The sequence below is a fragment of the Trematosphaeria pertusa genome (genome assembly GCF_010094035.1).
Source record: "Trematosphaeria pertusa strain CBS 122368 unplaced genomic scaffold BU26scaffold_2, whole genome shotgun sequence".
NCBI lineage: Eukaryota > Fungi > Ascomycota > Dothideomycetes > Pleosporales > Trematosphaeriaceae > Trematosphaeria > Trematosphaeria pertusa.
Window position 1 is genome coordinate 2,263,131 of NW_022987213.1, and position 27,121 is coordinate 2,290,251.

Here is a 27,121-nt window from a genome sequence, read left to right on the forward strand (position 1 = left end):
CAGACAGACTGTTAGAAGCAGGTCCTTCACTCGTAGGAGGGCAAATGGCTTTCGTCGACTCACTGGTATAAATTCCAATTATACTGACTGGGACCTCTACGCTATAGCCTGTACTTTAAGCTCGGCATAAACCCTACAACATGATCTCGACCGCCTCCCACTCCCCGTTTCTCAGTCTTCCAAAAGAACTTCGACTCGTGGTCTACAAGGCCTTACCCGTTCGTACACGCATCTTCGAATGAATGCAGTTCACAACAACGACGACCATAATTGAACACGAACTCAGCTATTCCTTCATCGTAGTCAAATCACTTCCCGTCGCAATCTTAAAACCCTAGGGCAATCCTCCCAACACATGAAGGACATACTCAAAAGCCATGCATGGATCGATGCCAGAAGACGCTTGGTAAGGAAAGCCGCTTGATCGCGACGATCCCCGCCGTCAGCCTTGTCAACCCGAAACTACGCTACACGCGTCACTTCATCTGAGCCGCACGACCATCGGGAGATGAATGTGCAAACGAAACGCACTACGAAGGATTTCGGACACTGGTCGTCCGCCTTAGCTTTGCTGTGACCCAATAACCTGTCGCGCCCCGCCCCGGCACCGGAACGTTCGGAAACAACTACTCTTGGTCCACGCGTGGTGCGGTTGTTGGACTAGGAATGCTTGGATTGAAATGACGGGAGATCATCGATGAAGGGCAGACACATGATAGTTGATGCGGCTTGGTGCAGGGGAGGATGTGATCACTGAGGTGTTGGATGACTTCCGGGCGAGGGTGGAGTGATGGTGAGAGCGTGCCTCGTAGTCAATATGCGAGATGTTGGATGCGCGTTAAATGAGATGCTAGATAAGGCTGGTGGTGTTGAGTCTGAGACAAGAAGCCGAAGGAGGACGAGGAGGCAGACGCAACTGCCTCGCGTGAACGCCGCCTCGGCCCACCACCGATAACATGTTTCAAACGACTAGCGACCTTTCATCGCACGCGGCCCATCGCCCGCGCACAAATCCATCCGCATGCGCGTCCTCCAAATACCCACCGCGGCGATGCGCCAGCTAGACTTCCCCCCAGCATCTCAAAAAGCTCACCCCATCGCCGTTTACCCCTCTAGCGTGGAGGCCGCACCCGTCCGTCGCACTTGAGTGGAACCACAGCACGATCTCCCGATTGCTCATCGACGATCTCTTCCCTGTCCGCATTAGCGAGGGCTGCTAATGAACGGCCCCGGAGATCGACATTAGGACATCGAGGTTCGAGAACATCGGATTCTGAGCATCGCGATGTGCGAATGCGCATGTGCGGTAATGTTTTTGTTTTGGTTGCGTTCCGTGGGTCGGGAGAGTCGATGATGCGGGAATAGTGGGGCGATGGTATGGGGCTGTCGGAAAAGGGTGGAGATGGTATGGGTTTGGGGTGCTTTGTTTGGTGCAGTGGAGGGGTTGCTGGATTGGGGAAAAGGAAGGGGAGAGATTGAGGTGGTACGAGGGAGGTTTGTTTCAAGTGTGTTGATTGCTGGATGCGGTATTTATCTTGCTTCTTCTGCCGCACATTCGCGGACGCCGCACTGCTCGGTCATGGGGGATTCTGGTAGGTGATGAGACAGTACGATGCATGGCATTGCGTTGATCACGATGAGATGAAATGAAGTAGTCATGCGCTAGGAGTTCACATTTGCGTTGAGAAAGACTACTTGGACGCCGTGAATGGGGTATCATATTACTAGTGACTATCATGTCGGCCGTGATCACATCACGACAAGGCAGCGAAGACTAGCTCCGCTCGCTCTCTTCTCCGTTGAAGTCTGCGCTTCCATCACACACCAGATAGCCGAACCCTCTTCCTCCGATAATGACAATGCTGAAAATCCCAAGATGCCTTTCCCGACCAGACAATCTTTCTTCCTCCTTCCAGTGATTGCTGAAACTGAGACTACACATGTACCCGAGTCCGTGGACTCCTTGTTGAGGGATAGGGACATAGACTCCAAGCGCTCCGGAAACGTCGACTCTTGCTGTAATGACGTTGCAGCAGAGAAAGGCGGAACAATGCTGAACAGCGAGTAATTGTTTCATGTCGAGATGTACTGAGGACTCCTCTTCGCGGACGATGTGGCGCGCCGTTAGCCTCAGCCGGCGCAGTAACCGGTCATCTTGGCGCAGTGGTTGCAGTAATACAAGTTTGTCCCGAACTGGACCATTGCGTTTGTGCCGGATTCGCGGCGGCACCGGCAGCAGCAGAGCATGGAGGGAGATGAGCTGCTGTACGTGGAGGATGCCCTGGAGCTGGATTCGGAGTCGCTGGAGGATGCGCTGGCACTGTGCTGCAGTGGCTGAGCGGCGGGCCGGTGCGCGGCGGCAGTCTGGAGCTGCAGCAGTCTGGATACGTCTGCGGTAGACGACATGTGGCACTCGTGAGGGATGTGTCGAAAGGCCAGTAGTGGGTGTGACGGGTCGGAATATACGTCCGGAGAGTAGTCCGAGAGGGGTGTTGTGCTTGGGGTTTCCACGGAGAAGTGGCTCGAAGAGGCTGGAAGAATGGAGAAGTAGCAGGCTGGCGAGGACGAGGTATCGGGATTAATGTAGTCGGAGTACATGGTACTTCAAGTGCGGTCTGGCAGAGTGTGGTGGCAGCGCGTCACCTCGAAACAGCAAAGGGGAGAGTTCCATGACGCGGGCGAGCGCGCTGATATACTGGTATCTGCACACACGGAAACAGCGCAGCAGGGGCCAGTCAGAATTACGCAGCCCGAGGCGGATGCGTCGGGATTGGCTGTCTTGTGATGCCCAAGACGAGGCCCGCAGTGCTGGGATAAAAGGCTGTGCCTGCGATCAGTGTGATGAATCGCGATCCAGACTGCATAGTCATGGCCTAGCGTGCATTGCGTCTCGGCTGGGCACCTTTGGCCCTCGCCCAACATCGAGATCTGGAGTAATGTCCATGTTCAAACAGGCTACACTGCTACAGTACTTATGCCGCCTGCCTGCTACTACTCTGGTTGTCACGGCTGCTCGGCCAAGTGCCGCTCGGCGATGGCAGATGCCCCGTATGCGTGCATCCAGACTTCGTCCGCGACGAATTTTCACCGGACGCCGCGGCTTGCGCCTTTTTGGCACGCGCAAGCCTGGGCTGGGCTGCTTGCGCAATGCCAACGGCTGACTATAAGACGCTTGGGCTGCCTCAGGTAGAAACGCCGCCGAAACACCCAACATGCCTGCAAGACATCCGCCCCGCTCCGCCAACGACTCCAGTCCCCTCACGACACGACATCGCTCCGGTGCCACAATCCAGACGCGCACCGCAGCGGCCGCAGCAACCGCAGCTGTTGCCCGCGCACCATAGCAACCGGCCTGTGTCGCTTCAACGTCGAACTGTGCGAGCGGGCCGAACCGTGGGAAAGTGGTCTAGAACGGCCGGAGTCGAGACTGCGCCTCTCATCAGGATCCCCATTGCCAGTGCGAATGGGAATATTACCGTCCCAGCCCCTCATCTCCATACCATAGTATAGTCCAGACGCTCACAGACGAAGAGAAGGACCGTTTCATCCCTGAAGGTGGATTTACGATGTTGTCCGAGAAGTCTTGCCGAGCGCGCCAGATGGCACGTCTTTACCCTCTGTCACACTTTGAGGATTTGTTACCTGGCTACGCCATCTGGACACAGCAGCAGATCCAAGCAGCCGAACTGCGACGAGCTCTCGGAATCCTGGACATTGCGCTCTGATAATATGCCCGGCGTCGAATTCCATGCTGCGTGGCCTTGGTCAAGTGGTCGGTGGAAGCGCCAGTCAGACGGGTATCTAGCAAGGCTCTTCGATAGCTGCGACCAGCTGAAGAGACATGGAGCTGGATGTTGTCGAAGTTCGCATAGGGAGGCTCCCGAATACAGATCCGCTGAACGGGAATGCTTGAGGTTTGCATCTGACTAGAGTTGATGCGGATGGCGAAGGCGCAGGTCACTGGAAAAGGATGCATCTAGGCCTTCGACCCCTGGTGTGCAAACAGTAGTGTGAGGACTCCACCAGCAACCGTTCTCCGGACTGCATCGATTTCCTGTTTCCCATGGATCTAAACAACGCCTGCGCTGGATCTGAAAGGTCGTCGCGTCGGCGCGTGCTAAACGGTCATGGGTCCGATGCTTGAAGACCGGCGTTTCTAGCTGCGTTGCAATCTGTTGCACTGTCGGTGAGCTGGCGCCTGCTGCCCGGGAACCATTCTCGGAACGAGGACACTGCCTGCCAAGCTAACACTTGTTGTTGCGTTGTGGCTTGCAAATACCACTTGAAGGTACCGTGAACGGATTTGCGTTTTCTGGCGGTAGGTCTAAGGAGGTACTGCTCACTCTCTCCGCGGAATGGCTTGCTCGAATGTATTCTTGGGCCGCGTGCGGAGATCGACCCGGTGGGCTAGTTGGACTATCGTAGCTGGGCTGGCTCGTGGAATGCAAAAGGGCAGGCTCGCTGAAGAGGGACGGCGTGATCGTGATACACAAAAGATTTTGTTTAGGTGAATTGTACAGCACGTGCATGCGCAATCCCCAGCCCCGATATTTGGTATGCCCGGAAACAGGAAAGCGTGGGTGCCCGCTCGGAAGCCGCCGAGGTGTCGTCATCTACGGACAGTGCCTTCAACCGCTGTAAACCGCTTTGCAGCGGACTGGTCAGGCGACGCTCACATCTACTGTCAGGCACACTTCAAAAGTTTTTAAGTATCGTGAACGTTCTCTTTTGTGAAATCCCGCCGGTTTCCTGATATCTCTGCACCCTCTTGTAGGCTGCGCATACGGCGGGAGCGACAAATCATGCGATTCCGCCTTTCATCGTGCAATCAAGCTGCTGCAACGCTGACCTAAACGGGTTTCGGCGCCATGATCCGACTCTCCTCTGCGCCCAGCCGCCCGCGCGCTGTATTTCACTGCTCCGCGCCGCCCGACATTACGGCACGATTGCAACACAGTCCCAAAACAAAGCGTCGGCGCATCACTTATCGTCTGTCCGCTCCTCGCTGACGAGGCGCAATTACAACAGCCCCACCAACCAACCCAACAGCCTTGCCCCTCCACCCCTCGCCCTCGATCCTCCCACCTCTCCGCAGCCAGCATGGGCAAGCCGCCGAATCTATACGCCTTTCCGGGCGTCGACGAGCTCGCGCAGAGCCTGCGTGTCTTCGTCCTCGATGCGCAGAACAGCGCGCTTAGCCGACATCAGGTCTTCCGCGTCGCGCTGTCCGGCGGATCTCTCCCCAAAGTCCTCGGCAAGGCGCTTCTCCAGGAGACAAATGGCGGAGGCAAGGTACAATTCGACAAGTGGGAGATATTCTACGCCGACGAACGCGCCGTGCCCCTCGACCACGAAGACAGCAATCACAAGCTCGTCAAGGAAGAGATCCTGGACAAGATACCCGCCGAGCTGGGCCAGCCGAAGGTCTTCCCCATCGACGTCAAGTACCTCGACGACGTACAAGAAATGGCCGATCAGTACGAGCAGACCTTGGTCAGCGTCTTCGCCTCGAGGGACAGTGTAAGGCTGCCCATGTTCGACCTACTGCTGCTTGGCTGCGGTCCCGACGGCCACACCTGCAGCTTGTTCCCCGGCTCTCCACTCCTGCGCGAAAGCGACGCCTGGGTCCTACCGATATCAGACTCCCCAAAGCCCCCGCCAAAGCGTATTACGCTCTCGCTGCCCGTGGCAACCCATGGCATCAAGATCGGCTTCGTCGCCACGGGCGGAGGAAAGAAGGATATCATGAAGCAGATATTCGACACGGATGAGGGTCGCCAGCTTCCTTGCGGACTTGTCAACTCGCAGGCGCAAGAGAGGGTCAGCTGGTTTGTCGACTATCCCGCCATTGAGGGTGTCTCCTTCCCAGCGCGCCGCGGTAGCCTATAGTCGCCGCTCGTTGCTGTGGTAATGAGGTGGAAAAAAGTGCTTTGCAGTACCACACCACCCGGTCATGCCTCGGGTTAGCCAGGAGATCTCTGTCTTCTTTTGGTGGTGCTGGTACACGATGTATCCGGACTTTCTCTTTGTGCTTTCGCGATGGATATCCACCCGGGCGTTGGACGGCCGTAGCCGAAGTAAGCACTGGGTCTCTCGCTCATAATGCGGCCGAATTAGATTTCAAGCCCTTCTATAGAAAATTTAGCCTCTTCTCTGGATTGCTCCATCTGGTGAATACATGCTGAGTCATCACTCTGATAAGATAAAATTGCCGAGGAAATGCCGGTCCCGCTTCATGTTTGTTTAGCATCGAAGACTCATGTAAAGCGTATACTCTACCCATAGGCCGCAACGCAATGCCTATCCCTCCGCTCAATTCGTCCTTGAGGCCTAGAAGTTATCTCAGTAGCGTGAATGACTCGTCTGCTCGGTTAGAAGTAAAGTTGCATCCCAGACTTCGTTGTGCTGAATAGCTAACCTGCAGACAGCTCTCTCGACGGCCAGCCCACGATGAGCCCACAGACGCGGTCATAGCATCCGATCACCGGTTCTCCGCGGTCGAACCACGACATCAAACCTTACGCCTTCAGAACAATGCGGATGACCAGAAGAAACGGAGCTATCTGCCCCAGCGCGGGTTACCGAAGCCCATCCCTCGTACCGCCGGCCGTCCAGATGCACGAGGCCCAGGGCCACAACCTAGTAATCTGTCCGCCGAATGTACAAGTGCTCCAGCTGTGTCGACTCTTGCGACGCAGACACGACAGGCTGGCACCCAGGAGTCGAAGGTGGGCCGTCTTAGGCCTCGGTCGATGTACCAATCAAGCTCAGTTCATCGTGATCGAGATACGAAAGAAGATGTGGCGGTTTCAATGGAGTCTGCTCAACCCTCAGAAATGGCGAGCAGGCCCGCATCGTCACATGCCGCAGGCCTAAACCGAACACAATCACTGAGACGGCCCGGGCCTGGAACGCAGCAGGCAGAGTCTAACACAAGTCGCGGTCACTCGAGAACCCAATCCACGAGCACCGTGACAAGCTCACGAAAGCCTTCTGAAGACAGCAAAGCCCAAGCAGGAAGACCAAAATCTCTTCTGGTCGCTCCCACTCACGGTCATGCTACACGTCCTACTACAATCGCTTCGACCGATGCTACAGCTGGGGGAGTACGAACATCTGCTAGACTTGAAGCATTAAAACGCTCTGCTAGTACTAGAGCTAGACCGGAGGTAATCGAAAGTCGCGCGATGACTGGTGCTGCCATTCAGACCGACGATGTTCTCCAGCCCCAAGCTAGACGGCGCGAGGAAAAGGAGGAGCTTAAGAGACCGTCGCGACCAGCTTTTACTACATTGCAGCAACATTTCACGCCCAGAAAAACCGGGAAAGCCCCAACCTCAGTATTTCTTCGACCGGCTCCGGAACCTGGACCTCAATCTCTACCCCCGGAAATAATCAGTCTCCAGTCAGAGCTTCTACAGCTTCATCTGCTCCACGAGACCTCAGCGCAAGTCACTAGACGATGGGAGCTCAGTGCAAAGAATAGTCTTCGACGGAAGTTTGATGAAGTTACGAGCACGTACCACGTTATGCGGGAGTACGAGCGTCATGGACAAGAGCAGGAGAATATTTTGGCACTCCGAGAATGGAGTGGAGCCAATTCACTGTCCGGCCTCGTCGAGCAAATTCAAGCACTCTCAGGTCCGCTCCATGAGCTTCCATCCCTGTTAGACTCGGGGGGCCGATTCGACAGTCTCGCGAGCGACTTTGCTAGGTGGGCCACGTGGGTGGAAGACGTTTGGACGGCGCGAGGAGGTCCTCGCGGACAAGGCGGTGACTTTGGATCTCTTGAAGGCCTAGGAGATTCATGGAAGGTAGAAAATGCGGCCCTGACCCGAAAGCTCACAGCCTTTTCGCGTGACATGAAGAGATTGCCGCAACCAGCCAGCGGTTCAAGCGTCGGATGCATCATTTCCATCTGCAAGGAACTGCTCGGAGGGCTCCTTCGGGAGCTGCAGGTCATGCAGGTTGTCGAATCAAGCGTAGTTGCTGGGGAGAAGGAATGGATCGAGGAGCGACTAAACGCGATCGCCCGGGATGTTGGGGCGCGGCTGGAAACGAACGAGGGGAGGGCGGCCTGGCGGGAGTAGTAGTGGAGCTACGAAGTATATATCACGAACTCAAGCTCACTGATCCCTGGTAGATCTTCTTACGGATCGATTGCTACCCCTCATATAATTCTTCCGTCGTTCGCATCCGTCGCCAAATCAGCTCCAGCTCTCCGCCACGCGGTTGAGGCTCGTCCGAACGGCGACGCGACAAGCGGCACGATGGCACGAACGACCATGTGGATACTACATAGACAGCGAAATGCGAGCTCGGGCGTACGCCGGCTTTAACCCGCGGCTGGCGGCGCGTCGGCGGGCCTTGACGGATGCATGCTCTGGCTCTGACATCAGCCCATCCGACGCCCTGCCGGCGCAGGGACTCGAGTTATAAGACCATTTGCTTGGCGGTGACTAAGCTCTCTAGCCCCAGACCGGCAGGTGCGATGCGCCTTCCCCCATTACCAAGAATCATCAACCTGCCGTTGAGCCCTTACTCAGCATCCGTTCTCATCCACAGCCTGCTTTCGTTGGCTTGCTGCGTCGTTGCTGTGCGACCGTCTGCGCTGTCCGTCATCCCTTTCTCTCTACGCCTCACCGGCCTCTTAGCTCCGTTCCTTGACGTTGCGGCATCCCTGCACATACGCGGCGTCTCCCGTGACTCCCGTCTTCACCCTTTCGTCGTGTACCAATTTGCCTCGTACTTTTTGGGTCTCCTCTCGCGCTCTGCTATTGCGTACACCAAGCCGAATTGCTGTCAAGCGGCACCGCGGCGGCACTCGCGCTGGCACCCTTTGGTGCACTGACTTGGGCCCAACACCGGTTGAGACGACTCGTCGCATTTGTCACCCACAGACTGAATTCGTCGCCAGAGCTTCTACATCGCTGCAATCCGGCCTGCCTGCGTCTACGTCTCGCCAGGCTATTTCTCGGAGTCCTCTTGTTCGAAGCCCGAAATAACCTGTCCCGTTCGCCAAGCTCCAGACAACCGTCCTCGCCTTTCCACACCCACTCTGGGCTGCCTTACTAATCTTTTAGCATTACGTTTCTCCATAGGCCTTCGGGAATGGCCATCCAGGTCAACCCAAATTGTTAATCCCAGCCTCCCACGCCTCATCGAAACGAATGGCGCACCGAAGAGGCAGCATTCATTCTCCAAGGGCTGATCCCATTCATGGACTCTGGGAAGGGAAGGAAACGGCCATGGGAGGAAGACAGTCCCATTGACTCGCAGTTCAAGCGCCGAGATCCACCCACTCCCACTGCTGCTGGCGTGCGCCCACCCCCGCTCCCGCAACATGCCGGTCCTTACTCTGGTGACACCCAAACCCTAAGCCAACGAAGGTTACCGCCGCTGTATACTCCGTTCTGTAGCGCATCAGGCGGGCCTCTTGCGTCGAGCTCAATACATCCCCCTTCCCAGGCGCAGGATGCCAGCGAGTCCAGACCTAGGTCCCAGTCTCTATTCGACGTCTTTCAGCATCCTCCACGGCTTTGGCTCGATAGTGGTCCAGGTAAGGTCAGATTTTCGTTCTAATTTCTACTCCCTGCTGAGCGACGCCGGGAAAGGCTGCTATGTGCGAGTGAAATGTTAGCGCGCGCCAACATCTTTCCCATTCGGCAGCAAGATTGCCATATGTCTCCAATTTCGAGGCCCTGTTTTTGGCTAAAAACTGATTACAGAACGTCTGCGAGGCACTTCAAAGGCGCTTGAGCAGGATCGATCTCCCCCACCGCTTGGTAGCGACGTGCGCCGACCTCGATTGGGCACTGACCCGCCGCCTCATGCGACAGGGGAAGTGATTTGTTGTCCATCCAGTTGTCGAGGCCGAGCCTGCTTGAACGCCCGCGCTTTAATGCGCAAACTCGCCGCTGAGTTGGTATTGTTAGATTCTGGGGTGAGATCCATATCGCAGAAGCATTATCACTCATCCAACGAAGTTAGTCCGCCCCCCTTTGTCGCTCGTCAGTTCCGCATTGGCGACGTCGTGTTGGCGCTCCATAATATATACCAACCGCTAACCCGCCCTGATAGCAGCCGGATTTTGAAGACGTCGGAGTCACGGAGTCACTGCAATGGGCTCTGGACTTCGTGCAATGGACTAACCTACGTCTCCGCGACCATATCGACCAACCCTCACCACGCAGCCCCGACCAAAGCCCGTCTCAACCTGGCTCGTCGACCATGAGGAGAGGGCAACAGCACCTCGAGCAGCGCGACGGACAGTCGCCGCCATCAAGGCAGTACAGTGGCATTCAACATGGATTTACCGGCTTTGCCCATCCGGCCATGGCGCCAGATGACAGTCGAAGAAATCTCTACGGCAGCGAATTTCCCCCAATGGCCAACTCCCCGCACCAAACTGTTTCGTCATCCGGATCCGTATTCATGCCACCGCAGTCTCCAATGCAAGCTCCTCAGCCCTCACGGTCGACCATGCTCCCATCTCCGTCGTCGATGAACTTTCCCAACGCCACCAACCTGCCGCCCATTTCACCACCTTCAACATCATTACAAAGTTCTGCGCAAGCCACCCACTTGCAGGATCTTCAACACCAAATCAGCGTCAAAACGCTCGCATTTCAAACACTCCAACGCGAGTACGACAGCCTACTCCAAAAGCTCGAACGCCAACGTACTAAGTGCGCCACACTGGAGAAGAAGTTTGAAGTCAGCGATGTCGAGATCAACAGCCTCACGGATGAAAAAGAGAAGCTCCAGGCACAAGTTGCCTCTCTGGAGGGTCAAGTTGAAGAGCTGCAGCAAAGCAGGGATGAGACTCGCCGTCAACTCGTCGCGAATGGTGCACAGTACATGCGAATCATGGAGATGGCCAACCGGCTACAAGCACAAGGCGCCGATGACAAGAAACGCTGGGAAGCGGAAAGAGCGGAGCTACAGCAAAGAATCAAGGTATTGGAGGAAGCAATGGTGACCGGCAGCGAGCGAGCGACCTCTGATGCGGACCATGTTCAATCTACTAGTCCCTCATCTATCACATTAGGACACACTCCAGGCCTATTGAATGCGTCTTCGTCCTCTACCGAAACTGTCAACGTTCTACGAGCGGAGATTCACCGACTGCGCTGCCGAACCCAGAACTTGGAAGTCGCGCTTCAGACGATGCGAAACGAGAGCATCTCCATCCAGGAAGCTGCTAGGAAACTGGTAGAATCTGGTGGCAAAATCGAAAAGGCGGCCCAAGGTGCCATGGGCGGTTGAGCCTGCGAGTATAAACCCAGAATGGAAGTTTACTGTCAAATGTACGACCCTGCGATACCGTCGCCGCTGGGCATATGATGCGGCAAACTCAGCAGCTGTCCCAGGAGGTCATCCCCTCTTTTCGTCAGAGCGCGCCCGTATTACGATGTATTCGCCATTGCCGCCACCACCGGCCATCGTCAATATCGTCGGCAGCAGCTGAACACAGACAGTCCCGAGGTTGCTCTAATTGTATCGATAAGCCTTACAAACGGGCTTTGAAATGTCTGGGGATAATTACTTAGTCCGACTTACGTGGGCCCCGGTTCGATCGAGGCGAGTGGGCCCTGCTCGGCAGGGGCTCCTTCCCCAGAGACACCACGCCAGGACAACATCAAAACTCTCACGACATCCACCCCGTCGTCTACAACCGTAATCGCAGCCCACGACTCTTGCATTCATACTCTTCAATCACATCCCACCCTGCTGCCGCAGATGCCAGTTTCGGGTCATTAATCCTACCTTTGTCAAGGGTCTTCCGGCCCGCCCGTGTTGTCGGCGAAATCGCCTTTTGGGTGCATATCGAAGATACCGCCGTTGGACCAATCCTTTTCTTTCATTGTTCATTGGCAGTAGACGTTGCCTCTTAGAATATTCGGCTTCTATCATTGTCCACGCATACTGTGCCAAGCATATTGCTTTTGTTCCTTTTAACGGGTCTCATACAGTAGGTAATTAGAGGAAGGCATGGGCGCGCAGTTCCATCCATACATAGCTTGGTGGCGTCATGGGGATTTGCGCTTCAGCTTGCATTGCCCCTTACTTGTGCATGCTATTCTCGCTCGCCGTTCAGCGGGGGTTCGGACTTTTCCTTCATGTTGTTTGTATGCTCAGTAAGCTATCCAGGAAGGGATATCCGCCGGTCACTCGGGTACCATAACGTACCGTGCGTGAGAGCACCCGCGTAGACAGAAATGATTGGATCGTGGAATGCAATTGCTAGCCGTGAAACTAGCAGGATACGAGACGGCATCTTGGGCCCGCATCGACCTCTTCTTCTTTGGAATCGCATTGGGCTGATCACTAAGCACTGCTGCTGGGTCACAGGCCTGCCTCCTCGTATACTCGGAGTCTCTGGTTCGCTGGCGGCACGGCTCCTTCCTAGGCGCTGCGCTGGTCTAATTAGTATATTGAACATGCACGCCGAAGGAGAAGGAGGCAGCGGGCTCCGTCCGAAGAGAACCACGCAAAGCAGCGGCAACCGTTCACGCTGACCGAGAGACCGAGCTTCGGCACTGCAGTCTCATAGTGACCCGTGACCCGTGTGGGCCGTTTTGTAAGATCTTCGGCCGATGCATCCGCACGCACGGGGTATTGTGATCTCGATCTGCTATCCCACCAAGCCTGGAGGCGCTCGTGTTCGCCTCGCATCTTGCCGTGCGTGGGCTTGTGCTTCACTTTACGAAGTGGTATCAGCCATACATACATCCTGCATGGGGAAGGCAAGGCAACGGCAAAGCTTCATCTTCGTACTGGACTTTTGCTCAATCACGGCGCCCAGTGCGGTCGACGTCGCTTTCGGGCTCGTGCGCTTTCTTCTTCCGTCTGTGGTGCTGCTGTTCACCTCGTCCCCTCTCTTACTTGCCATTGTGCTCGAATGCTTGCGAATACGCGGATGGATTCGCAGCAGTGTTGGTGCGCTGATGAAGCGTCCTCGCCGTCCGCTCCAGTACCACACACGGCTACAGTACCATCCCAAACTTGTCCCCAGCCCAGTCCAACCCAGCTCGAGCCCAAGAAATCCACCGCGCAAACTGGGGGACATATTAGAGCCAACACACCCGGAGCCACGAGCACACGCCCTCCCACTTACATATTCCACCTCGCCACACGGCACCTCGTTATGCTTGCTGACTTGACAGAACCCGCTCCGCTCCGATTACTGAACCGCACCGCACCCTCAGCAAACTGACTACCTCACGCTATCCAGCTTTCACTAGCACCCACCCACCAGCCCTCCTCATAGCCCCTCTTCTCCTCACCCATTGTATCCGATCCGCCGCCGTGATTCCGTTCCGTTCAGTTCGCACAGCTCAGCTCCTCGAGCAGTCCCAAATCGTGCCTAAAATCCGCCAGTCGTTCGAGCGCTCAGAAAAGCAGTCCCGATCCGTCCCGTTTCCCGTCCTGGTCGAACATACACACATGTCCGAAACGTGAACGCAGGCTATCGTAGAGGAACTTGAGCCCAATGCCATCCCGGCTCGGGAAACGAATAGAGTTGAGCAATGAATGCACTGGCACTACTGGCGAAGAAGCCGGGGACGGAACAGGATGGAAGTCAGCAAGCAGCCAGCTCCGCTCTGGACGAATGCGCTACTAGCGCTGTACTGTACTGTACAACGGGGGCCACCGGACCGTCGGCGCGGGGCGGCGAGTGGGAGTATCGAAGGTATATATCTCTTCTGTTTTGGGAACGGGGCTACGGAGGAGTGCGATGGTTACCTGGGGGACACAGTAGGAGCGTATCGCTGCGTGGCTGTGGCTGGCTTATAGGACTCCCCGCCGTGTAAGCGGTGCGCAAGGGGCAATGGCAATATCGCACGTAAGGACCTATGCACAGCAAGGTGAAGTGGACAGGGGACATCGAGAGGTAAGGAACATAGTAGCTCGAAGGATAGGAATCTTAGTTTTCGGGGCTACGCTCCTAGCGCTCGTGACCACGAACCTCATCATCCGAGAAGAAAAGAGAAAGGGTGCAGAAGAAGGGAAGAAGCGAAAACTGTGCTGAAATCATCACCATCACTATGTACCGAAGCATATCCCTGTGGAGTAGAACCACGCATGGGAAAAGCCCCACCAAGGAAGAAACGACGCACTACGTTGCAAAGCGTCCATCTGCTTCCTCATGCCGCCTGCGCGACAGGCTGATACCCTCTCAGCTATGACAACGTTAGCGCATATCCATGACGGTGTGCAAAAGGGACGACTTACATCCAGACTAATCGCCTTACTCGTCATCTTGCTCTGATCCCGCATGATCCCGACGAGCGTCTCGCTCTCCTGATACAGTCCCGCCTTATGCGTAATAACGATGAATTGGGTCCCCGGTCCCGCGTTCTTAGTGATATAGTCTGCAACCCTCGCCACGTTGACATTATCCAGCGCGGCATCCACCTCGTCGAGAACGAAGAACGGACTAGGCTGGTACGAGTGGATGGCGAAGATGAGGGCGAGGGCAGCGATGGTTTTCTCGCCACCGGATAGATGCTCCATGTCGCGGAAGCGCTTGAGCGGGGGCATGGCGTGGTACTTGACGCCCTCCAGGTACGGCTCGTCGCTGTTCTCTAGGTCCAGATACGCGGTTCCGCCGAGCGGGAACTGCTGTGATCTTGTGAGCTTCTGGTAGACGGGGAGAATATTGTCGTGGATGTGGTCGTAGGCTTTCATGAAGAGGTCGAGACGCTTTTGCTTCACCTTTTCAAAGGCCGTCTTGGCGGCGATGGCGCGGTTGCGGGCTTGGGTGAACTCGGTTTCTGCGTCGCGGAGCTTCTCTCTGGCCCTGTCGAGACGGTCGCTAGCGCGCATGTTGGGGGTTGATTTGCTGATTTCGGCGTCGAGGGCAGCGATGGCGTCTGTGAGCTTGCTTTCGGCGTCTTTCTGGGCGGTGGTTGCTTGGGTGCGGACTTTGTCGTCTTCGCTGTCCTCCTGTTCGAGGATATCGTCAAGCTCCACCCTGAGGTCCTCATCTAGCTCGTCAAAATCTACCTCAATGCCGTAGTCTTCAACCTCTGGCTGTTCGATGTGTGTAGTATCGGGCTCTTCATCGATATCCATGGCGTCGGCATCTTGACGAGCCGCATCGCTCATAGGCAGCGAGGATAGCGGCGCAGAGTCTGGTGTCAGGGGTAGCTTGATCTCGTCGAGCCGGCATTTCTTGAGCAGGTTGTAGCGTTCTCCGCCCTTGCTCTTAATAGCTTGTTCTTGGTCTTCGACCTCCTTCAGCACCTTCTTGACCTTCTCGTTGCGTTGATCTAGCTTACGACGTTGCTCTTTGACGACAGTAACACGCTCGGTCTTCTTCTCTTCCAGCTCCATGAGTTTCTCCTGGAGAGTCTCAAGCTCGGCTTGGAGAACGTCGATAGAGTTCTGCAACTCGTCTCGCTTCGCCTCATTTTCTTCCAGAGCAGCCTTGTCGCGCTGAAGCTTTGCCTCCGTGCTCTTGAGACGGTCATTGACAGCATCGAGCCGTGACTGAACATGGCTCCTCATATTCTGGAGTGTGCTGCGCTGTTTGCTGAATTCGAGCTTCTTCTCGGCCGCCGCCTGCTGTGCCGTACCCTGTTGCGCTTCATAGTCGCGGATAGAGGCATAGCCTAGCCGCTGGCAGAACGCTGCGAAAACCTGGTCGGTGACCCGATCCACAGAATCTTGGTAGCCCTTGAGCTCCTCCTCTTTGTTGCGCAGACGCTGCAACGCATCCTCGTACTTGGGATGTTCCTGACGTAAGATGCCTTCGTCATGCCGAAGTTCCTTTTTCTGGCTGTCTAGGTTGCGGTCAAGAGTCCTGAGTTCGTCTTGAATGCGGCTGATCTGATTGTCTAGGTCGTTCAGCTCGACCTGCAGGTTGTCTTCCTCTGTGTGCCTCTGATCGAGCTTTGGAAGGGCAGCGAGTTGTGACCTATAGCCTTCAACCTTCTGCGTGAGAGTATCAATCTCCTGATCACTCCAACGCTGATTCTCCTCTTTATCGTCTTGTTGGAGGCGACCGCCAGTCATGTTGTTACCCTTTGAGATGACACTGCCGTCGAGCGTGACAGCCTTGACTCCAAGCCTCTTTTCGAAGCAGAGATACCGCGCAACCTTCAGATTGTCGCAGATGATACTGTCGCCGCAAGCGGAGGCAATAGCTCGTTCAAGATGCGAGGGATAATCGATGCAGTCAATACCAAGGCGCATGCCTTCATGAGCGCCCTTGAGGTTCTGATTGATGCCTTTGATCGTGGCGGTATCCAGGGGTATGAAGCTCATTTGGCAGATCTTCTGCTCTTTTAGGTACTGGATGCAATCCTTCGCCGTCTTGTCGGTGTCAACAATGACAGCGTCCATGTACCATCCGAGTAGTCTGCCGACAGCCATGTTGTATTTCCTCTGCTTCGGCTTGATCAGATCCTTGTACCGCCCGTATATGCTAGATCCAAAAATGCGCTTCAATTGGGATACCAACTCGCGGGCCTGTTCCTGCTGTCTGCTCTCACGGCGACCCATTTGGGCGGTATAGAGTTTGTTGCCGTGTTCCTGCAGCAGCTGGTTGAGCTCCGTATATTGAGATTGCAGACGGGTGCGGTCAGACCTCAGCTTGTTCAGGTCCTGGTTCTTCGACGTCCTCGTCTTCTGCAACTCCTTCAAGCGTGTCTTGCGGTCTCGCTGAGTCTCCTGGAGCCGAGTGATCTCTTCGTTGAGCCTCTCTACTGTGGCCTCGAAGCTCTTAACCTTTTGCTCTAGGTTCCGAGCGTGTTCCTTCTCCGTGCCAACCTCACGCTTGAGGCGGTCGATCTCGATTTGGTTGGCATGGGATTGTTTGGCGACATTCTGCCGCAGCCGGTTGTATTCCTCCAGATCCTGTTGAGAGAGCTCGCGACCCTGCTGCTGTGCAGCGGCTTTGAACTCAGCATCCCATTTATCTTGGGCCTTCTGGACTTCGGCTAGCCTCTTGTCAAAGTCGGCCACATCCCGGATCTGCTTGTCCCGCTCATCGGTCAGCGAGGCAATCCTGTCCTGGAGCTTGCGCATATCTTGCGTAGTCAGTCTGATCTTCTCCTCGATCGGGACAAGGTTGTTCTGGGTCTGCTCGGTCTCTTTGTGCTTGGCGTTGATGCTGTTGTTGGTTTTGGTGATTTCTCGCTTGACCTTGGCCTCCGCCTGCGTCGCTTCCTGGAGCTTCTGCTGGTACTTTTCGACACCGCGCTTGTGCTCCTTGAGCTCTTCTTGATGGCTTGCAATCTTGTCACGGGCCTTTTGCATGGCCTGCTGGTAGTAGTACAGCTTCCACATGATGTGTGTAACAGTGGCCTCATCGCGCTCTGCAACCTTTCTCTCGTACTCTTCGGCTTCGGCCTTCTGATCCGAGTAGGTCTTGATTTCGGCATTGATTTGCCGCTTTGAGACGAGGAACTGCGAGTTGTTCTCCTGGGCGGCGTCGGATTCGGTCTTCAACCTCTCGTAGTCGGCTTTGTAATCCAAGCTTCCAGAAATCTGCTCAATCATATGGGTGATATCTCGCGGAGGCTTCTTGGCGACCTCCTCAACCTCGCCTTGGGGGATGAGGAAAGCGCGCGCTTTGACCAGAATGCTGTGTTCCTCTAGAGCTTCGTTGTAGGCCTTGGCCGTCACCACACGGCCGTTGATGCGGTATTCGCTCTGGCCAGCGGTGGTGATGGTGCGCCGCCAGCGATGCAGCTGCTCGGTGTCGTCCTCAAACACGGCCTCAACCCAGGCCGTCTTCGGGTCAGCGGCCTTCTGCGTGTCGCCGTCCTCCTGAGTCTCGCCGTCCGCGTGGCCGTTTTGTGCGCCATCCGCGTCGCCATTCGCCTCGTCGACTGCCGTTTTGCTGGTCTGGATAATGCGCCCGCGGTAGACGAGCTCGCGCAGCTCCCTTGATCGCAGGGAGGCGGATTTGATGCCGAGGACGAAGGAGATGGCGTCCATGCTGTTCGACTTGCCGGAGCCATTGGGGCCGATGATGGAGGTGAAGTACGAGTCGCCAAAGGGGAGGATGTGTTTTCCGCGATATGTCTTGAAGTCTGCGATTGTCAGCGGAGGCGCGAAATTGCTGCGCGCATGGCTTACTGTAGAGTTCGAGCCGCACGAGCTTGCCCATGTTGGCGGTTGAGATGCGCGCGCGCAGCGTCGGCGGGTTGCGCTGCGGAGTTGGATGGGCGGTGCTGGGGTCGCGGTCGGCCTCGCTCGTGGTGGGTGGTGTTCGCGTCGAAGGCACGCGTCGCAGGCGCCAAATAGCCCGCCGTAGCTAGCGCCCAGGACCCACGTGTGTGACGAAACTGGCACGTGACTCGGCCTGGAAAGTCCAACACCCGTGCAAGCTGTCCGATTCCCCCATTCTTTTCACGTCCGCCGTGTGAGAGCACTAGATACCCATCCAGAAGTGCGTCAGCTCGTGATCTGGCGCTGCAGAGTGCTTATGACGTTGGAGCGCGCGCTCAACTCCCAATCACCTTCAACTATTCCACCACGACCCCAACCCACATCTCTCAAAGACCAGAGCGCACACAAACAACGACAGGCTTCAACAACCCCCGCGCATCACACGCCCAGTTGCCGCTGCCGGGAGCGTGTCCGCATGGTTTAGATCTTCCTAGATCCGTATATTTTCCACTGTATGCGCCTTCCACTTGTTCTCACCTTGCTATCCACTTCAGAGAATGGGAACACTTCAGTGCACAGCAGCTAACCAGCGCCATGGCCGTAGGCTCTCCTCCGCGCTATTTCAAGAGACCCCTCCACCGCCGCATTCCCTCTGATCTCGCCGTTGTGCCAGAGGACACGCCCATCATGGCCGACCCAGATGCCGCCAACCACCCCAAGTCGAGATCCGAGCCCGAGCTTGGAGTTTCTGGCATCTCAGCGCAGCCACTGACGGGCGACTCGACGCATGCTGGCGCTGCGCTGTTGGGCGATGCGAGGAGATCGCCGCCCCCTACACCCGGCCTCTCGCGGACGCCGTCCTTCTCCAACAGCTCTGCCTACCAGGACGACTCCGACGCCGACGATGCCTCCTTTTTCCCGCCCGTCGAGCGCCTCACCATGTTCGACTTCATCGAGAACCTAGCCCTCCAGCAGCGCGTCGAGAAGATACAGAGCTCCATCTCCGCCCAGACGGAGAGACTGAAGAAGGCTGCGCGGACCAGGGGCATGAACACCAGAGACCGAGCCATCGAAGAATGGCGTCGCAGAGTGCCCACCGAGGGCGAGCAGCTGGACAAGTACAAGAAGCGAATGCGCCAGTCGGTCGACCGCCTGAGCGAGCGGTGGACCTCCACTACCGCCGTCACAGCGCGCGAGAAGGCTTCCTTCATCGGCGCGACTATGAACATATTCGTTTCCGGATACCTGGTGGGCGGGCGGCCTGAGTGGTTTCCCCTGTGGTACACGGTGCAGCTGCTCTACTTCATGCCCATCCGCTACTACACCTACCATAAGAAGGGCTACCATTACTTCCTCGCTGATCTGTGCTATTTCGTCAACTTCCTCCAAATGCTCAGCCTTTGGGTCTTTCCGAGCTCAAAGCGCCTGTTCATTAGCATGTACTGCCTCGCCTTCGGGAACAACGCCATTGCTATTGCAATGTGGCGCAACTCGCTAGTCTTCCATTCAATGGACAAAGTGGTCAGGTGCGTAGTAACCTTCCCTAACGCCCGGTCACATGCTAACAAGCCAGCCTATTCATCCACATTATGCCATGCGTAACGCTCCATTGCATCGTTCATCTTCTCTCGCCAGAGTATCAGCAGCAACACTATCCGGCCATTTACAATATCCGCACTTCTTCTCCGGACGACCCGCATCACTACAGCCTCGTTCAAATGGTCACATGGGCCACCATCCCGTACGCTATATGGCAGCTTTCCTATCACGCCTTCATAACCGTCCGTCGCCGTGAGAAGATTGCCGCAGGTCGCCCGACTTCCTTCACCTGGCTGCGCAAATCGTACTCGAAGACGTGGATCGGCAAATTTGTCCTCTCCCTTCCCGATTCTCTCCAGGAACCCGCTTTCATGCTCATCCAATACTCGTACGCCTGCATCACCATGATTCCATGCCCTCTGTGGTTTTGGTCTCGGTGGGCTTCGGGCATTTTCCTGACTGTTGTGTTCATGTGGAGCGTGTACAACGGTGCGACTTACTACATCGACGTTTTCGGTACGCGCTTCCAGAAGGAGCTTGAGGCGCTCAAGAAGGACGTCGCCAAGTGGCAGAACTCTCCTGAAGGAGGATCTGGGCCCACGGCACCTGGAGAGGCGGTGAAGGATATTCCGCCCTTGGAGGGCAGTACTGGGACTAAGACTGCAGATGGCGAGGTGAGAGAGAGAAAGTAACTCTCTTTCACTCATGTTTGGATTATTTGATTGCCTTGTTTAACTCTTTTTGTTCGTCACGCTTGGGTAATGGAAGGTCTCTAGGACTTGGAGTCTGGAGATGGGTTGTGACGACGAGATGGTGTTGGGCTGTAAGTTTCGGGTGGACTCCTGTTTGCTTTCTCCGTTGATTTTAGCGGGAGTCTGTTGCACATTTTGGGCTTTGCATATGGTTGGCTTGTTTTGTATAGATTGGTGGGAGAGATATACCCCTTTCGCTTTCGCTTTCGCTTGCTCAATATTATCCCATCACCATCACTTTTCTGTTACCATATCGCTCTATTCCAATGCCTTCCCTGTGTCCACAATGCCGTTGGTCCTGGAGAATGCTTCTGGCAGTAACGGTCCCTCGCCAGTAACTCCCCCAACATCAACATAGAAGCAACACCCGTACGATGGCCGCAACCCCAATTTTCCACTTCCGTGTCCACCTTTACTACCTCCCTGAATCATCCATGATCCGTCCGCATCTCTAGCCGCCCCAGACATTTGCTCAAGGCATCCATTCGCTCTCCAGCCTTTCATTTTTATACGAGATATGAAGATACCGGCGGTTTCGTCCCGACCGGGAAACGATACCTCTCGTAGACGAGCACCGTCTCCTAGTCCGCACAAGCTACAGTGGGGGAGTTTGCATGCGCATCCGATGAATCCCGACGTCGGAAATCTGGAAGGCCTTGGGCCGAAGGAATCGCACTTGATTGACAAGGACAAGAGAAGTGAGCGGAGAGAAGCAGAGGACGACATAGACAGCTGGGTGGTAATCTGGCGCCACCCCCGTGCGCGAAAGACGGACCCGCAACCAGAGCAAAAGCCCGAGGCAGAGTCTGCACAAAACAAAGCCTACGTCATCCCCGCCCGTCGCGAGCCCTCTGGAGAGTTGCCCGAACCATACAGCGAGCCGCAGCCCGACCCTTCGAATAGGGGCAAGGGCAAAAGCGCACGTCTATCCCAACGCCACAACCGCACAGACAGCGTGCAAGCCGACTCCGATCCCATCTCCGTCTCCACCCAACACCACCACGAAACCCTCTCAACATGTCGTGAACTGCACCCTGGGATGTACGCTGCTCGTCTGAGGCAGCGGTTGGAAGCTAGAAATGCAGTGCCTGCGTGGATAAAGCAGCTGGAAGAGGAGCAGAGGAGGCCCTCTCATGCGAGCGATTCGCCAGAGCCGGGGTCTGAGCCCGAATCGGGTGATGGGTGAATGGCATGCTGCAGAGAGCGGGGGAAGAGAGGAGGGATCTCAAGGAGTGGGTGGATGCTTCTTTAGAGGAGGGGACGAGGAGCTGGAGGTGGAGATGGAGATGGAAAGGAATTGCGCCAGGCAGTTCTTTTATTGTTGAAAACCAGTTCGCGGCATACAGCGCTGCTACACAGACCCCTTCACTCCCTAAACACCATAACACCCCTCTCATACAATCCGCTCACAAACCCCACGCCCCTTGCTTTATCCCTAACCGCCATCGTGCTACTGCAAAACTCACCTCCCTTATACAGCTCCCTCAACCCCCCACTCTCCGTCCACTCGGCAACCCAACTAGGCGACTGACACCCGCAAGCCAGCCTCTCATCCTCCTTCTCACTCTGCGCATCGCACTTCCACCGATTCTTCGCTACGCTGATGAGCGCAAGACCGCTCGGATGGCCCGCCATGAGCAGCGCGCCAGCCGAGTCGACGCTAAGGTTATCAACAGCCGCGAGGGTGCGCACAAATCCTTTGCTCTTTAAACTATAGTCCGGTTCGACTTCATAGAAATACACGCCCGCCCGCGAGGTCGAAGCCACAGCGAGCGTAGTCTTGTTTAGCATCGCGACGCCATTCGCAAACGCGACTCTCGCAACCACCCTGCTCTCCTGCGGCCTCTCCAGATCGACAAACACAACACTTCCACCCGGCGGCGCGAGCCAGGTCTCCAGCTTCGACAGCAGCGGCGCGACGGCGGCGCGGAAGAAGTGGTCGTTTGTGACGAAGAGTTTACCGGCTCCGAGGGCGTGGATGGAATTCGGGGCGTGCAGCAGCGGGTGCTTGAAGGTTTGGATGTGCGTTGCTGTTGCGGTGTTTACGTCGATTGTGAAGACTTCGAGCGCAGAGCCGGATTGTGCGTGGTTGACTGCGTAGAGCGTTGCGGTGGCGTGGTCGAATTCGATGCCTAGGGGGTGGAAATCGGCTTCGTTGGGGAAGTTTGCCCATTGCAGGCGCTTCATGGCTTCGTCGTCTGGGAGGTCTGGGGTGCTGTAGTCGTAGAGCCATAGTGCGCCGCTTTCGAGGCCGTTCTCGGCGCGGAAAGTTCCCTATGATAATGTCAGTTATCGATGTCGTATATCTCTTCTCGTAATGCGCGAAAAGGGAGAGTCAAAAAGTACCATAACAGTATTCCACCGATCTCTCCCAGGATCACATGACAAAATCGCGATCCCCATCCCCTCATCCAGCACCACATCCTCGCAATTCCTTACGCGGTCACGAAACTTAATCTTATGGCTCTTGATATTGTAAACAGGCTCCAATTTGCCGGGCCGATTGGCGAGCATGGCCGACAGCGCCTGCCATCGGTCATACAGGTACGGCGCGATGGCGGCCAGGATCACCAAGTACTGCACCAGATCATTAGCATGTATAATGCGTAAGGGAAACTAGCGGCTTTACAATTGCTGTTCTCGCCATGACTGAGGCTGGCGGGATGGTTGATGGAGGTAGTGTGAGGTGTGTTGAGGGGAAGACGTTAGCTGGCTTCTTTGTAAAGGGCCGTGCGGCACTCGCGCGAGCAGGCCGCTGATGCTGACGGGGTACATCCTTGATATCGGTGTGCTTTGTAAGAGCTGCGCATGCGTTCTTGGTGTCTTTGGTCGTATCTTGGATGGCGTAAGCAGAGCGTTGGTGGAGTATTCGGCTGGTAGAGGAGGGGTAGGACAGACGCCGAGCTTGTGGCCTTCCACTAACGCAAGCCTTCACAATTCCACGCATTCAGAAGACGCATTAGGGTTCAGACGGCAAATTATGTTCTGAGCAATGCCACCGATCTTGAACTGCGAGCCCCACTCATCTATAGCTTCGCGCCCACTGTATGGCACACACCAACCTCCTTAGTATTATATTTCTTCATCAGCGCATCCGTGATATCCATCTGCTTCTGAATCAAATCCCGTGCTTCCGCAGCTTTCTTGTTTTCCCGCCTTCCAAGCTGCTCCAAATGCACCTCATCCGGCCCATCCGCAATCCGCACCGTCCGCACCTGTGCCCACATATAGGCCAATGGGGTATCCTGGCAGACACCCTGAGCACCGTACGTCTGTACTGCGCGGTCGATGACTTCCAAAGCCATACTCGGAACGAGAATCTTGGCTTGAGCGATTTCGACCAATGCGGATTTGGCGTCACCGGCATCTATGGCTGCAGCGGCATTCAAAACGATGAGACGAGCCGCGTCGATCTCGATCCGGGACTTGGCGATCCATTGGAGAATGACGCCTTGTTGTGAGAGAAGCTTGCCAAAGGGTTGCTTGTGCTCGGCGTTTGCTCGCATCAGGAGCCATCGAAGCGCTTCTTCCGCCTAAAGCCGATTAGCGACGTCCTCAGCAAACACATACACCGACTTACAGCTCCAATTGATCGCATAGCGTGATGGATTCGCCCAGGTCCCATCCGGCCTTGCATCACCTCAAAGCCCCTGCCCTCACCTAGCACAATATTCTCAGCCGGAACCCGTACGTTTCTGAAGATCAAATGCGCGTGACCGTGGGGCGCGTCATCGTATCCGTACACAGCGAGCATTCGCTTGACCTCGATCCCGGGTGTGTCTGAAGGCACGATGATGATAGATTGCTGCTTGTACTTGTCGGGATGGTTGGGGTCTGTCTTCCCGAGAATGATATAGAGCTTGCATCGTGGGTCGCCGGCGCCGGATATCCACCATTTCTGCGAACTGTCAAATTTCTGCATTCAAAAGGTCTATTTTCGCTGCACACCTGGCCATTGAGCACATATGTGTCCCCGTCCCTCTTGATGCTCAATTGCACGTTCGTAGCGTCGCTTGAAGCTACAAGCGGTTCCGTCATAACGTACGCGGACCTGATCTCCCCATTCAACAGCGGCTGCAGCCACCTCTTCTTCTGCTCTTCCGAGCCATATTTTGCCAACAGCTCCATATTCCCTGTGTCCGGCGCGCTGTTGTTCGTGGCCTCCGAAGCGACTCGCGATCTGCCAAACTGCTCACACATCAAGCCGTACTCCAAGTTCGTGAAGCCTGCGCCCTCTTTGAAGTGTCCTTTCGCGAGGAACATGTTCCACAGGCCAAGCTTCCTAGCTTTTTCCTTCAGATCTTCCATGATGTGCGGGTGGCTCCATCTCTGCGCGCCTTCGCCGAGCATGGCGGTGTAGACAGCGTCTGCGGGTATGCATTCTTCGTCGACGAACTTCTCGACCTATTCGAGCCGTGAGAATGTAATTCCACCGTTTTGTGTATGATTCATACTCACAATGTCGAGCGTCCTGCGAGCCCTCTCGCTGACGAGTGGCCGGACGGCGGCAGGAATCCTCTGGGAAGCGGAAGGCATGTTGTGATGCTAGAGCTAAGCTGAACGTTAGCCAGGGAGGTTAGCAGCGATGAAATGTATATGTATAGCAGGGCGATCTTCTGGCTATGGCCTTCCAATCCGTGTTGACGGCGTTGTGCCTCGGCCCTGATAAAGATTACCGAAGACGGCATGTTCGGAGGCGCGACGTTTCCCCGCAAACCCCAGTCCGTGGATTGACTAGGCTCAAAACGGCTAACTTCTTGGCCATCTCTCCTGACTTCGAGAACTTCGTCTGATCGCGTCAGTCCACTCAAAGTCAGTTTTTGTGGTTCTTTGCCCCTGAATATGAAAATGCCGAGGCGTTATATTGCTCTACCCGAAGTACTCAGAACAGCCTCATTGGCTCTCTATCGCAGGTCGACTCTAAGAGAGATTCCATGTACTTTTACCCCCAATTAAGGCCGCTGTAGCATTGCACTACCCGGAGGTCTTCGGGGACTGGACACAATGCGCTCCAGTCTCCCATCCTCCAGGTAGAATAGCCACGGAAGCTGAAACTTAGTCCTTGTTGAACCGGTATTTTGCGAAGATTTCGTGTGGAGAGACGTACGGCCGCTGGGGGTCCATGACTGCCTCGACTCCCCAGAATCCGCACTTTGGGGTGCAATGGCAATGCGGAGGCCTATAAATCAGTTAGCCTAAAGTACCTTATGCCCTTAAACCACAGTGGGAGAACACACAAATCCCCAGCAGGCCACTTCCGGATATCCTCCGTCATCATTGTCCACTCCGCAGGCCATGTTGTTGGATCATTGCGGAGCTTCTTGTGGGCGGCTGCGAAGGCCTTCTTGGTGGCGTTCTTGCAGTAACCCTCAACTGTGACAGTGGGGATGTGCTTAACCTGATTCAACGCGAACGTGAGGATCATCTCCGTCAGTACTTTCTGGCAGGCGCAGCGCCTCCGCCAGCTATCATGTCCGTTGCCACGTTGTCTAGAAAGGGCCCACCAGGGATGAGTCAACGGTTCCCAGCAAGACGAGCGTAAGATGATGTCTAGCCGCTCCAGGAAGGGCAGGGAGGAGCGTCCAAGGACCTGCGAAGCGGCGGACGTTAGCAAACGTCTGGGATTCAATGGACGCAGAATTTAGCATCCTAGCATGGCCCAGTTGTCTTTATCTGTCCCATGCAGGCAGAGAGCCGCAACATACGTACCAAGACTTGACTATTTCCACCGTACGGGTAGGCCTCAACGCCAAAAAACTCTAAGTAGCTCTTGTTGTCGAAATTCAGCGCGACATGGGATAGATCCTTTGCCTGCAAGACGCCATGGCGGAAGAGGGGCGGAAATTTCCTAAGTTGTGCAGGATCGTCGAAGCACTGCCGACTGGAGGCCCGGAGGACTGAGAGCAGCCCTGCTCGCACCTGCTTGCTCACGTTCATGGGGCTTGTCGCTGTCCGCGGTGGTGCGACGACGTCTGCCGGATCATGGGTCCCTTCAAGCCGCCTGCTAGGCGCGATCGGTTTCCATCCTTTGCCGAGACTCACAGCCGGGACGCCGACAGGGTGTACCGGGGGCACCACCATTGGATAGATATCGTCGTCGACCGCATGTTCAATGATCTCAAGGCGTAGCTCCGTCGGTAACTCCATGAAGCGGAACGGCTCGTCGCGATAACGATACCAGCGCTGGAGGGTGTCGTAGCCTTGTCGACCGGTCGGTGCTTTGAAAGACGGACCCAGCAAAGCAACCTGGCAGAACTCGTCGAAAGTCCTCCATATACCACCCCACCGAATCAAAGGGTGGCCGTGGTCGGAGCGCGACACCTCAGCAACCACGCTCGAGTTGAAGATGAAGTAGGTCGTTGCTACAACTGCTCGGATGTTAGTAGGCCGTCGCCGCGATTCGGATACCCTACAGATGCCAGCTTCCATATCACATCAGCGATTCCGGCAGATGCGACGGGGTGTAGCTGAGCCGGGTCCGCCGAGCCGCATCGGCCCTCCCGTCGCTGGGCGCGCCTGGTATGATACAAGGTGCAGGAAACTCTTGACGGTGGTACGTACCTGCGGGGCCACAAACCCGGATTCGCGCCGCAAAAGCATCGAAGTTGGATTTCCGGTACTCATGTGCGGCGGCGATCAAGCTCTCCAGCAGGCATGGTTGCGGCACAATGCCTCTCCTGCTAGCGGGAGCCATCGTTGTCGAC

At 55.9% G+C, this 27,121-nt stretch overlaps 13 protein-coding genes across 13 annotated transcripts; 8 read left to right on the forward strand and 5 right to left on the reverse strand.

Annotated features, from left to right (window-relative positions):
* Nucleotides 1–1,653: 1,653 nt before the first annotated feature.
* Nucleotides 1,654–2,762, reverse strand: BU26DRAFT_514662 (uncharacterized protein). The gene has a single exon (XM_033827890.1). The coding sequence runs from the start codon at nt 2,596–2,598 to the stop codon at nt 2,131–2,133; it is 468 nt and encodes a 155-aa protein (XP_033689824.1). The 5' UTR covers nt 2,599–2,762; the 3' UTR covers nt 1,654–2,130.
* A 147-nt stretch (nt 2,763–2,909) lies between these two features.
* On the forward strand, nt 2,910–3,578 carry BU26DRAFT_145940 (uncharacterized protein). Its single transcript, XM_033819899.1, has one exon. The coding sequence runs from the start codon at nt 3,148–3,150 to the stop codon at nt 3,508–3,510; it is 363 nt and encodes a 120-aa protein (XP_033689825.1). The 5' UTR covers nt 2,910–3,147; the 3' UTR covers nt 3,511–3,578.
* Nucleotides 3,579–4,763: 1,185 nt separating this feature from the next.
* Nucleotides 4,764–6,061, forward strand: BU26DRAFT_514663 (6-phosphogluconolactonase). The gene has a single exon (XM_033827891.1). It carries the CDS (start codon nt 5,101–5,103, stop codon nt 5,887–5,889), a length of 789 nt encoding a protein of 262 aa, XP_033689826.1. The 5' UTR covers nt 4,764–5,100; the 3' UTR covers nt 5,890–6,061.
* A 189-nt stretch (nt 6,062–6,250) lies between these two features.
* Nucleotides 6,251–8,329, forward strand: BU26DRAFT_475293 (uncharacterized protein). Its single transcript, XM_033825527.1, has 3 exons — nt 6,251–6,377; nt 6,429–7,427; nt 7,524–8,329. Exons 1-3 carry the CDS (start codon nt 6,297–6,299, stop codon nt 8,088–8,090), a joined length of 1,647 nt encoding a protein of 548 aa, XP_033689827.1. The 5' UTR covers nt 6,251–6,296; the 3' UTR covers nt 8,091–8,329.
* Nucleotides 8,330–9,060: 731 nt separating this feature from the next.
* BU26DRAFT_146070 (uncharacterized protein) lies at nt 9,061–9,812 on the forward strand. The gene is made up of 2 exons (XM_033819900.1): nt 9,061–9,559; nt 9,670–9,812. Exons 1-2 carry the CDS (start codon nt 9,220–9,222, stop codon nt 9,720–9,722), a joined length of 393 nt encoding a protein of 130 aa, XP_033689828.1. The 5' UTR covers nt 9,061–9,219; the 3' UTR covers nt 9,723–9,812.
* Nucleotides 9,652–11,493, forward strand: BU26DRAFT_146094 (uncharacterized protein). Its single transcript, XM_033819901.1, has 2 exons — nt 9,652–9,985; nt 10,081–11,493. Exons 1-2 carry the CDS (start codon nt 9,902–9,904, stop codon nt 11,266–11,268), a joined length of 1,272 nt encoding a protein of 423 aa, XP_033689829.1. The 5' UTR covers nt 9,652–9,901; the 3' UTR covers nt 11,269–11,493.
* A 1,302-nt stretch (nt 11,494–12,795) lies between these two features.
* On the forward strand, nt 12,796–13,375 carry BU26DRAFT_146114 (uncharacterized protein). Its single transcript, XM_033819902.1, has one exon. The coding sequence runs from the start codon at nt 12,905–12,907 to the stop codon at nt 13,217–13,219; it is 315 nt and encodes a 104-aa protein (XP_033689830.1). The 5' UTR covers nt 12,796–12,904; the 3' UTR covers nt 13,220–13,375.
* A 359-nt stretch (nt 13,376–13,734) lies between these two features.
* Nucleotides 13,735–18,213, reverse strand: BU26DRAFT_600450 (structural maintenance of chromosomes protein 1). The gene is made up of 3 exons (XM_033835173.1): nt 18,094–18,213; nt 14,239–18,047; nt 13,735–14,186 (listed from the first exon to the last, which is right to left on the reverse strand). The coding sequence occupies exons 1-3, from the start codon at nt 18,122–18,124 to the stop codon at nt 14,151–14,153; spliced, it is 3,876 nt and encodes a 1,291-aa protein (XP_033689831.1). The 5' UTR covers nt 18,125–18,213; the 3' UTR covers nt 13,735–14,150.
* Nucleotides 18,214–18,720: 507 nt separating this feature from the next.
* BU26DRAFT_416106 (uncharacterized protein) lies at nt 18,721–20,357 on the forward strand (the record flags this gene model as incomplete). The annotated part of the gene is made up of 2 exons (XM_033823143.1): nt 18,721–19,652; nt 19,700–20,357. 2 exons carry the CDS (start codon nt 18,721–18,723, stop codon nt 20,355–20,357), a joined length of 1,590 nt encoding a protein of 529 aa, XP_033689832.1.
* A 577-nt stretch (nt 20,358–20,934) lies between these two features.
* On the forward strand, nt 20,935–21,603 carry BU26DRAFT_600452 (uncharacterized protein; the record flags this gene model as incomplete). The annotated part of the gene is made up of 1 exon (XM_033835174.1): nt 20,935–21,603. The coding sequence occupies one exon, from the start codon at nt 20,935–20,937 to the stop codon at nt 21,601–21,603; it is 669 nt and encodes a 222-aa protein (XP_033689833.1).
* A 90-nt stretch (nt 21,604–21,693) lies between these two features.
* On the reverse strand, nt 21,694–23,449 carry BU26DRAFT_146136 (calcium-dependent phosphotriesterase). The gene is made up of 3 exons (XM_033819903.1): nt 23,047–23,449; nt 22,764–22,994; nt 21,694–22,691 (listed from the first exon to the last, which is right to left on the reverse strand). The coding sequence occupies exons 1-3, from the start codon at nt 23,362–23,364 to the stop codon at nt 21,783–21,785; spliced, it is 1,458 nt and encodes a 485-aa protein (XP_033689834.1). The 5' UTR covers nt 23,365–23,449; the 3' UTR covers nt 21,694–21,782.
* BU26DRAFT_417238 (acyl-CoA dehydrogenase NM domain-like protein) lies at nt 23,444–24,953 on the reverse strand (the record flags this gene model as incomplete). The annotated part of the gene is made up of 4 exons (XM_033823190.1): nt 23,444–23,950; nt 23,998–24,315; nt 24,366–24,821; nt 24,876–24,953. 4 exons carry the CDS (start codon nt 24,951–24,953, stop codon nt 23,444–23,446), a joined length of 1,359 nt encoding a protein of 452 aa, XP_033689835.1.
* A 519-nt stretch (nt 24,954–25,472) lies between these two features.
* On the reverse strand, nt 25,473–27,111 carry BU26DRAFT_500510 (uncharacterized protein; the record flags this gene model as incomplete). The annotated part of the gene is made up of 4 exons (XM_033826504.1): nt 25,473–25,596; nt 25,655–26,007; nt 26,127–26,785; nt 26,979–27,111. 4 exons carry the CDS (start codon nt 27,109–27,111, stop codon nt 25,473–25,475), a joined length of 1,269 nt encoding a protein of 422 aa, XP_033689836.1.
* Between the last annotated feature and the right edge of the window lie 10 nt (nt 27,112–27,121).